The sequence below is a fragment of the Rattus rattus genome, chromosome 14 (genome assembly GCF_011064425.1).
Source record: "Rattus rattus isolate New Zealand chromosome 14, Rrattus_CSIRO_v1, whole genome shotgun sequence".
NCBI lineage: Eukaryota > Metazoa > Chordata > Mammalia > Rodentia > Muridae > Rattus > Rattus rattus.
Window position 1 is genome coordinate 3254086 of NC_046167.1, and position 10940 is coordinate 3265025.

At 46.0% G+C, this 10940-nt stretch overlaps 1 protein-coding gene across 1 annotated transcript in view; it reads left to right on the forward strand.

The window, feature by feature from the left end:
• Arhgap21 (Rho GTPase activating protein 21) overlaps window positions 1–10476 on the forward strand; it is a 124878-nt gene extending 114402 nt beyond the window's left edge. Inside the window, 6 exon segments of the mRNA XM_032884712.1 lie at window positions 2693–2818; window positions 2998–3039; window positions 3349–3454; window positions 5308–5339; window positions 8036–9236; window positions 9239–10476. Of these exon segments, the coding sequence (XP_032740603.1) occupies window positions 2693–2818; window positions 2998–3039; window positions 3349–3454; window positions 5308–5339; window positions 8036–9236; window positions 9239–9696 (1965 nt within the window). The 3' untranslated portion in view covers window positions 9697–10476.
• The last annotated feature ends 464 nt before the right edge of the window (window positions 10477–10940 follow it).

Genomic DNA, 10940 nt, shown 5'->3' on the forward strand with positions numbered 1-10940 from the left:
AACGTTTCCTATTACACAGGTGTGAGTCCTTTCTTCTTTTAATACCCCTTTGTCATGCACCACAATTAGCTGTTCTAAGGTGTATCAAAAGTTCACTTCATATTCAAGTTTTCTTTGTCCCTCCTCCCCCCGCCTCGCAGTGCGATTATTTCTTTAAGTATCTAGATAAGATTTGCCCACTGTATTTCACTGGTCTGTTTTTTTACTTTAATCTCCCATCCTTTTGCTTAGTCAGTGATGATTCTTAACCTGAATCCCTTCTGTCAAGAGCTTAAATAATTCTCCTCCTAACTCAGGTCATTCATTAAAGTTCTCTGATGATTGTATTGGGCTTTGGAGGGAAAACATTAAAGAGAAAGCTAAGGAGTATGGCTTACACTCCTCTTCTAAGATCGCTTTCTGCCTGCGGGCTGCAGGGCTCAGTGGCCCAGCAGTGTGTCATCATCTACCTACTTGAGAAGATGGAGAGGACCACACATTGCCTCAGTGTGCATTGTCTTCAGTTGGGAGAGCTGTGGAAGGTTAAGAGGGGGGAAGACCAAACCCAAAGACATCAGTCTCTAAAAGTTTGTCCAGAAAACTCAAAGTTTCCCCAATGTAATTCTACTCTATTTTTAAGTCAGGTTCTCTGTGTAGTGTGGCTGCCCTGGAACTTGCTCTATAGACCAGGCTGGCCTCAAACTCAGAGAGACCTCATCTACCTCCTGGGTGCTAGGATTACAGCATGAGCCACTACACCTGGCTCAGTTCTCTTTTAGAAATCTGTCCTAACATTTTACTTACCTAGGGATGTTTGTGAGAAAGGAGCTCAGCTAGCTCAAGCTGGTCTTGAACTCACCTTTGTGGAGCCTGTGTGTCCTTAAATGTATTATCCTCTGGCCGTCTCCCAGCAAACACTAGAGCCACAGGCACAGGGGGTTTTGCTAGACGGGTCTGAAGACAGTATGGTACTTTATTTCCTTGACTTTCTTTTCTTCCTTTTTTTCCATTAATTAATTTCTTTATTCACCTTAGCTTCTGACTGCAGCCCCCTTTCTCTTCTCAGTCTCTGCCTCACACAGCTGCTTCCCCCCCCCCCACCCCTTTACCTCTGAGAAGGGGGAGGTCCCTGAGTACCAACGCACCCTGGTGTGCCTCAAGTCACTGCAGGCCTAGGCACATCCTCTCCCACTGAGGCCAGACAAGGAGGCCAGTCAGGATCCACAGGCAGGCAAGAGTCGGTAAGCTCCCTAAGTTGTTAGGGGACCTGAGTGAAGACTGTGCTGCAGGTCTGCTATGTACACACGGTGGGGGTAGAGGGAACAAGGTCCAGCCCTTGTATTTCTTTGGTTGGTTGGTCCTTGATTTTTTTTTTTTTAACCTAATTTTTGGAACTTAAATGCACAATGCAAACAATTACCAGAAACAAAAAAAACTAGGCCCAGTGCCATCTTTTATATGTAGGAGCACTAGCTAAAGATTACTCACACCAGACGAAACGTTTCTGCACATAAGTATTATTGTGTATCATAGTCTAAAGACTTAAATGAAGCCATAAGCCAGAGTCTGTTGCACACCTGACAGGAGTGTGTGATGTGGTGGACCTTCGGCCATGCTGACCAGCACCGGGTTAGTAGAGATGAGTTCAGAACAGGACACAGATGCTGGTGCCCAAATCCTTCCCAAAGGTCACATTTTTATTTTAATAAGTCATTATCCTAGGAAAATCCTACGTTTAATGAGTTTATTTTTCTTCACTGACTGTGGTATGGCATTACACATAACACAGGTTAAAAGATAAATGACGGTTGTTTCAGTGGAGGAGAAAAGCCGCAGGCTTTTGTCTGGTGATGGTGTGCACACGCCAGTGCCTCACAGATAATCTAGTACTGTGGGTCCCAAGTGACGGATTCTTTTCAGTATGGCTTTTTTTGAGATTTGTGGTATTTTTAGTTTATTAAATATCCTGACGGTTTCTTAAGATTCGTTTAATCAAAACTTAAGCTCAAAGTAACATAAAAGAAAATAGGACCCATGCCCTCACTGCCATAATTGGACAGAATATTATGTCAATAAATACACAAACCAATCAGAAGAATGTCATGCTAGGAATGACGAAAGGCCAAGCTCAGAACTTAGGAGATTCGGATGGGGTAAAAGTGAATCAAAAAGGAGTTGGGGATTTAGCTCAGTGGTAGAGTGCTTGCCTAGCGAGCTCAAGGCCCTGGGTTCGGTCCTCAGCTCCGGAAAAAAACAAAAACAAAAACAAACAACAACAACAACAAAAAAGTGAATCAAAAAGTTATTTTCAGACTGGTTTTCCTCCGTTAATGATTTTGATATGTGGCATGAAGAAGAACCTGGACCCGTGCACATATTTCTTAAACCCTTTGTCCCTTCCTTCCAGTTCCCCAGGGACAGAACTTCTTCAATTTCACTCTCCCCTTTCGTTGCCGTGTGATCCTTCTTTGTTAGTTAAGAATGGTAGGTTGATTTGGCTCAAAACTAATCAAAGACTTTCTTGGGAAAGCACGAATGTCACTTAGGCATTGCATATTGTCACTCCTGAGCGTGCGACCTAGGAAGAGTCTACTTCTCTTCATCCAGTTGTATCTTTTCATCAAAAAGAACTTCCATAAGTAAATTTCAGCAGCGAAACGCTAAGCCTGCCATGGAGATTTAATCTAATTTTCTACTTTGCTCTTTCTTTCAGATGGAACCCAGAAACCTAGCAATCGTTTTCGGTCCAACTCTAGTGAGAACATCAGAAGACAACATGACCCACATGGTCACGCACATGCCTGACCAGTACAAGATCGTGGAGACTCTCATCCAGCACGTAAGTTCACACCGCGTCTCGTCCTGCCCGGTCACTGTTCAGCTGACAACTGGTCGGACAGAAGTCGTCTCCAGTTTTTTCCCCATAGGACGTGTCCCTTACTTCTGTGCTGTTCCCTAGGGTAGAACTACACTTCGGGGTTATTTAATTGTTCTCACCTTGTTTATTTTAAATTTTAGCATGACTGGTTTTTCACAGAAGAGGGTGCTGAAGAGCCTCTCGTAAGTATTGTCCGCCCGTGCCCGCTGCTTTCATGTGGGACGCAGGCTCCTTCTTGGTGACACTGCCATCTTGGCCTTCTGCTTTGTATGCTGTTAGCAGCTTTGCACCCTGGAAGCAGGCGTCTAGCTCCTCAGTTGCTGATCTGATAAGACCATAACTGTGGTGCCTACTTTTCCCTTAGTGACATCTAACCAATGCAAACTGACCTCTTGCTCCATGTAATCATTATCTTTACTGAATGTTGTTTGAATTTTAAAGAAAGTTGCCTCTGGAGAGATGACGAAGAGCTCTTTGTTTGTTAACCATAGACAGCAGTGCAGGAGGAGAACACAGTAGACTCCCAGCCAGTACCAAACATAGATCACTTACTCACCAACATTGGAAGGACAGGCGTGCTCCCTGGAGATGTATCAGGTAACTCTTGTCGGGGCGGTACTGACCTCTAGGGGATCTGCCCTCCCTATCAAGTGAAACAGCGAGCGGCCATGAGTAACACTCCACACGGGTTGTTCTCTTTTCCTCCTTCCTTTTCCTTTCCACTAATAACACCCGCGATCCGCCTTTCCCGATGAGTCACCTACCTCCCGGCGCTGTAACACATCGCCAGTGCATGGAGTTGTGATGTGTGTCAGAGTGGGAAGCTGAGAGCATGCAGACCACTGTTGTGTTTTATTTTCTTTAATCCACAGTTTCCATGTAATAGTCATCACAAGGTAAAACAGATACATGCTACTGAGTGTGTGGTTGCTGTGACGGCAGAAAGTATGGTTAGACTGAATGCTTAGTTCTGCTTGGGACCAGTTCTGTGCAGGCAACAAGCTACGTATGCTGAGCTGCCCCTCAGTCCTATCTGCCCCTAGAGACGCCGCAGTCAAAGTCATTCTACTTGACCATGGTTTTCTTCTCTCTCCTCCTGCCACCCTCAGGCTTGGTTAAGTACTAGTATTTACTAGGCTCTGGATGAAACCGTCTCCTGCCAAACTGTTGCACTAATCCGGCATGCTATTTCACACGATGTTCTCCCTTTGTCTCTAGCTCTTGTTTTAGCCCTAAAGGGTTTTTTCAGCACTTACTGACACAGGCTAATCTATACTGATGTTGCACAGGCGAAGTGGGAGGAGTCTATCACACGGTAATGTCACTAGTGGATTCTGTGATGTCCCTGATGGACAGCTGGAGCTGTAGGAAGAAGGAGGACTGTTGTCCACACTGCAGCTGCCTTGTCTGCAGAAACCCCCGGTTCTTGTAAATGCCATCCTGGCTGATCTGTGGTGTACAAGTCTCTCCTAAGAATATTGTAAACAGATCACTACTACTCTCTTAAAAGTTTTTCTGCTGTCTCTTGTTATTTCTGAAGCAGACCCTGAGGAGAAATAGCATGGTATGGTCAAATGGTTCTTAAAGTCATAAAGCATTTAGCCATGTGTTAAAAGGGGCGTGGCACGGGGCCCAGCTTGTTAATTTTGAAAATCATTTTCCCAAAGTTCAAAGATTAAAATTCTAAAATCGATACTTTTCTTCCCAGTGCTGGCCCCTTCCTACCCTCTTTATACTTGTATAATCTGAGTTTTTGCCAGACAGCAAAATTATGGTCTCCATTTCTCCATTTCCATATAGCATTGTTAATAGCTACTTAACAAACCTGGTAGCAATGTGACCAAACTAACCAAAAGGATCCCTGACTGCACAGACGTGACGCTGGGGTCAAGTACAAAAACTAGAATCGTCTAAAGAAACCAAAAGTGACCTGGAAGCAAGGTCATCCTGATGCCTTTGTCGCACCCATTCCCGTCTGGGATACGTGCGCACAAATTCCAATCTGACAGTCTGACAAAAATCAACACGTACACCAGTTGAGTGTTTCCAATTCGTAGCTAGGGCAGCCGACAGTTTGGAAAGTTCTACATTGTGTATCCGTTCCAGATACAAGATGTGGGACATAATTTTTAAGGTCTTCAAGCTTCTCTATTGCTAGATTTACTACTTAGAAAGTAAGCACTGGTATTTCTGTTTTCGTTTAGCACAGGGCTCCTTTGCCATTCCTGTCATTGAGCTGGTTCTGCCTACAATTCACAGCATCCTTTCATGGCGGTGGCTTTCTGTGGTGCAGCTTGCATCTTTGTGAGCTCTGACTATCCACTGTGTTCTTGTTTTCAGTTTTGCTTTCACATTTTGTTCTGTGCCTGTCCTCCTCATAAGTTTTGCATCGTTTGTTGAAGGCAGCGAAGCTTGGCACCCACTAAACACGTTGTATTTACTTCCCACAGATTCAGCCACTAGTGACTCGACAAAGTCGAAGGTGAGTTGTGCTGCAGCTGGAAGACACTTCGTGGTAGCTTTGGGTCGTGGTAGCTTTGGGTCGTGGTAGCTTTGGGTCGTGGTAGCTTTGGGCGGGGGCTGACTCTCCTCGTTAACTTATGAGTGTCCTCCACACTGGAGCCAGAGGAATAAAGTCCAGTATGCAGAGAAGGTGACTTGAATAGAAGGCTGGACAGTACAAGATTGTAAGTTGGAAAAGCGCAGTTATGGGAACGGTTCAGCATAATACAGACAACAGTGATTTCTTTGTTTTGTTTTGTTTTTTACATTGTCAAAAATTGACCAACATAAAAGCAGGGAGAATGAATCTCCACGTAAGCCAGGATGATGGCATGGGCTTGAGACAGGAGGATAACCAGTTCTGGGCCAGGCGTTGCTGCATAATGAGACTGTCTCAAAACATACAAAGCACAGATACAAAACAGGTGCGTGAGCGTGTCCACCAAGTCGCTTCTCACCGCCTGACAACCCTCAGAGTGTGCTTCTGTTGCCATGGCCCATGCAGTGACCGAGAGCAACTTAGAGAGGAAAGAGTTCCTCGCCTGGACTCACAGGTCACAGTCCGTCACTGAGGGATGCCAGGGCACGAGCAGGAAGCAGAAACCACAGAGCAGTGCTGGCTGGGTGCTCATGCTCAGCTGGCTTTCCGTCACACTGAGGACCACCTGCCGAGGCGTGCTGACTCTAGTGGCCATCATAACTCCACACTCCCACACACTTGCCCATGTGCCTGTCTGTGCTGAGTAACCCCTCTGCTGAAACTTCTTCTTCTAGCAACATCTAAAGTTAATTAACATATCCACTGAGGTTTTTTGCTCACTTAAACATACCGTTTTATAAGCCTTTTACCTTAAACTCATTAGCCGGTAAATTGTCATACACACACACAGTTACGTAGTTAATTATAGTACTGAGGACACTACCCTAAATGATGTCATTTCTCCCATGAGCAGGGACATTCTTCTACATAATCACGGTCTAATCGTCATAGTCAGGATGCTAAAATGAGCATGATACATTGTTATATAAAGTAGTTTTCCAATAACCTGAATATTCCTTTAACCCCACCCCTAGTCCAGTCCCCACTCAGGAATAATCAGGAATCATTGCATGCATTCAGTTGTCATGTCTCCTTGGTCTCTGTAGATCTCAACCACTTGTCAACCCTCCTCATTGTTTGAAATCGTCTCAGTGTGTGTAGCCCTGGCTAGCCTGGGATACAATCTTCTGGTCTCAGCTTCCCAACTGCATTGCTGTACCGTCGCTGAAACCAGAAAGACATGCCTGGAATTCCTACTCCCTCCACTACACTAGATACCCACCCTTCCCTTGCCTGCTCATCTTATACTGCTCTGTTCTGTACCTGTGGGGCAGTGAGTACTCAGATATCTAACAGTTTCCAAGTTGGAGAAAAGCAGAGTCATCTTCCCCAAATCACAGAATTAGAGTATTTTAAAGATGATATTCTCTAGGTGCTTCTTTTGTGAACAACAAAACAGATGCATAAAGAGAATCCGCCCTCCTATATGCCCTGCAGAGCATGCTGGAGACAGGAGACCAGCATCAGCCATGGTTCCCCAGGTCTAAGGACAACATGGAGGAACAGCGTAACCCATAGGAACGCACCGGGTGGTCAGAAACCCATTGCAACACATAAGCACAGTCCTGTGGACCTGTGACTTACCCATCGTCACTCAGAAGGCCTGTGACTCACCCGTCACTCAGAAGACCTTAGGACTGCAGTTTAACTTACAATGGTTTTTGTAATAGGAACTATATTCTCAAATCCATTACTCCACATGTCTTCTGCGTGACCCTTTACTCAAGATTGTGCTCTAAAACAAGGACCACTCACCTGCCCACCAACTGACTGCTCAGCAGTCAGACTTTCTGAACAAACTCACTAAATGGTTGTCATCAAGAACATCCAATAAATAGCAGTGATTAGCGTAACAGCGCACTGCAGTGGTTCATGGTGAGATTCACAACCTTTTCAGTAGTCTGTGTCATTTCTATCCTCCACTTTCACTGTTCTGTGAGATGGCTGAAGTCTTTACTAGCCTGATTTACCCAGGCAAATCCCGGAAGGTGCGCTCCTGGTGAGGTAACAGGAGCCGGACTCTCCTTAGCTGCATGAGTGCCTCAGGTACAGTGTCAGTACCAAATGTCGTCCACAATTAGAGACTGACTTCACCGTACGGTCCTAATCATGTCTGAATATTAAACTGTGTCGGAATGGTGTTTACCGAATTTTCCCTTTTGGGTGTTAGAGACGGGATCCCACTGTGTAGTCGGGGCACTCTTGGAACTTGTCCTCTTCCCGGCAGCCTCCCCGGCACTGTGATCGCAGGTATCCAGTCACACTTCTACCGCAGAGCAGGTTAAAGGAAGTGGGAATGTGTGACCTTGTGGACATGGAGAAAACCAATAGGGGAATTAATAAGAATTGGGAAACCTCAGTACCCTTAAGCGCAAGAGGGATGTATCTATCATGATGTGGCAAGCATGGGACTGGTAATTAAGTTGACCTTGATATAAGTTCAGAGGGGAGTATTAAAAATACACTATGCTGTGGTTGCATCTAGGATGTTGGTAGACTTTAGTTCTTCAAGTAATATCTGGGATAAGCCAGCGCTGGACAACATTCATAGCCTTATTTTTCTGCTTGTTTCCTAGGGCTCGTGGGGATCGGGGAAGGATCAGTATAGCAGGGAACTGCTTGTGTCCTCCATCTTCGCAGCCGCTAGTCGCAAGAGGAAAAAGCCCAAAGAGAAAGCCCAGCCCAGCAGCTCGGAAGACGAGCTGGATAGTGTGTTCTTTAAGAAGGAGAGCATGGAACCGAGTCACAGTGAGATTAAAGAAGAGTCCAAAAGAGAAAGTGAGACACCAGGTAGAAAGCAGAGGGTCATCGTTGCCAAAGACAGTAACACTAAGAAAGACACGGGTACAATGAAGGAGGAGAAGATGCCATCGGACGAACCATCCCCACCACACAGCTCCAAACACAACAGGTCACCAACGCTCAGCTGTCGCCTGGCCATGCTGAAGGAGAGCCCTAGGTCACTTCTGACACAGAAGCCCCACTGTGAAGAGACAGGGTCTGACTCGGGCACTGTGCTTAGTGCGTCTCCCCAGGCTTCACTAGCGAGGTCCTCCACTAAAAAATCCGCCAGTCCAGAAACCAGGCACACTGAGTTTCTGTCCAATGCTGGTACCATCACCTCAGACTATTCTACCACATCATCCGCTACCTACTTGACCAGCCTGGACTCCAGCCGCCTGAGCCCTGAGGTGCAGTCAGTGGCAGAGAGCAAGGGCGACGAGGCTGATGACGAGAGGAGCGAACTGGTGAGTGAGGGGCGGCCCATGGAGACGGACAGTGAGAGTGAGTTCCCGGTGTTCCCCTCCGCCCTGATTTCAGGGCAGTTCAGAGGAAAGCTGCAGGAGGTCGCCAGGTCGAGCCGCAGAAATTCGGAAGGCAGTGAAGCCAGCTGCGCAGAGGGAAGCCTCACACCAAGCTTAGACAGCCGCAGGCAGCAGTTCAGCTCCCACAGGCTGATCGAATGCGACACGCTGTCCAGGAAGAAGTCTGCTCGCTTCAAGTCAGACAGCGGGAGCCCCGGAGACACCAGAACTGAGAGAGAAACGCCTGCCCTGGCCAAGATGTTTGACGTCATGAAGAAAGGCAAGTCCACAGGGAGCCTCCTGACACCCAGCAGAAGTGAATCCGAAAAGCAGGAGGCCACTTGGAAAACAAAAATAGCAGATCGCTTAAAACTGAGACCCAGGGCACCCGCAGACGACATGTTTGGAGTTGGGAATCAAAAACCTACTGCCGAGACAGCGAAAAGGAAAAACATCAAACGCAGACACACGCTCGAGGCCACAGAGATGCTACAGAAATCAGCGTCCTGAGTTTCTGGAAAGCGCAAGAGCAGAGTGCGGACAAAGAGTCCGAACTTTCAGCTGTGAACCGGTTAAAACCCAAATGCTCAGCCCAGGACCTCTCCATCTCAGACTGGCTCGCCAGGGAGCGCATCCGCTCCAGCGCCTCCGATCTCAGCCGAGAGCCCCAGGCCGAGAGCCCCAGCGTGCTGGGAACACCCACCAGCACCCACACACCGACGCCCTCTCAGCAGCCCGAAGCTAGGGCTGCTGCCAGCACCTCGGCTTCAATCAGCCAGCCCCCTCTTTCCACACCGCCACAGTCACCTGACCAAATAAACGGAGACAGCTTCCAGAACATGAGCCAAAATGCTAGTTCTGCAGCCAACACCCACCCTCACAAACTGTCTGAAAGTCCCCACACTAAGGCAGAGTCTCCTCCCTGCCTTTAAGCTGGGTCTGTCCACTCTAGCAAGGAAAAAACTACTGTTACACAGTCCAGTAACTCTGTAAATATTTTTCTTGTACCAGAATTGTTATTATGCAGCCTTGGTTTGGGCTGGATTCACCATTTTGCACTGTGGAATAGCTTTACAGTGCATCACTGCAGCCAGGAGAACACAGGCATATATTTAAAAGTATATCGGATAGTTGGCTACAAGTAAGCAGGGTGTTTGTTGCAATTCACTACATAGTATATTCCCCAAATTACTGAAGAAAGTCGCTGCCTCCCGCAGCCCAGTTGTTCTTTTGGTTCCTCACTAACAAAAGTGCCTCATGACAAAAGTACATTTGATTTTTAGGGTGCCATATTGTTAAAATTAGATAACGTACATTGAATAAATGAATGCATTTTATCCGTAACAGATTCCCTTACATTTACCAGTTAACACAGGTGGATACAGAACTCCCATTCCTTAGTCATTCCAGGCGGATCTGAGTTTTATATTCGAACTTTTAATACAGTTTTTGAGTTTTGTGTGACTTGAATTTTTAATCTTTCTGTAAAATACGTAATAACTTAAATGAACATATTCTATGTGTATCTTTTCTTCAGATACCAGATTTGATATAAATGTTGTAACATAGGTGTGTAGATAGTGGATCCTGGATGGAACTGGCTTCTTACTGAGAAGAATATAATTCTGCATGAGGACTTTATCCAAACCTGTGTCATGCCTCTGTGCATACCCAATTAAACACTGGAAATAAAATTGTTTTGGTGAACTTTGCACTGTTGGGAGCTCACTCTGTTTTACAGTGCTATGAATTTATATATTATTTCTTACCTTTTAAACGTTAACAGTCCTTTCTTCCACCTTTCCCTTTCCTTGAGTGGCTGGGACGATCTCTCTGGAGCCTGCAGGAGCCTTACTTCTGTGCATGGGGAGGACTTAGTAACTCCAGCTACAGCACTGTGCTGCTCGCCTTTTCCTGAGGAACATTAACTCGGTAGTTAATGGCTTTTTAAATTTGAAAGTTATACTTTATTAGATTTGAAAAGACTGAAAAAATAATAAATATTTAACAATATGCTTTAGTTAATTCTAGGTGTGGAGATAGGGGACTGCCTCAAGTAAGCCGACTGTGATTTGCCTCGTTCTCTAGCAGGGACGTGATTTTACAGCTGCAGATAGTTTCTGTGACTGCATGATGTTTGCAGTTCTGGGAACTTTTCAGAGTATATAACTACTAC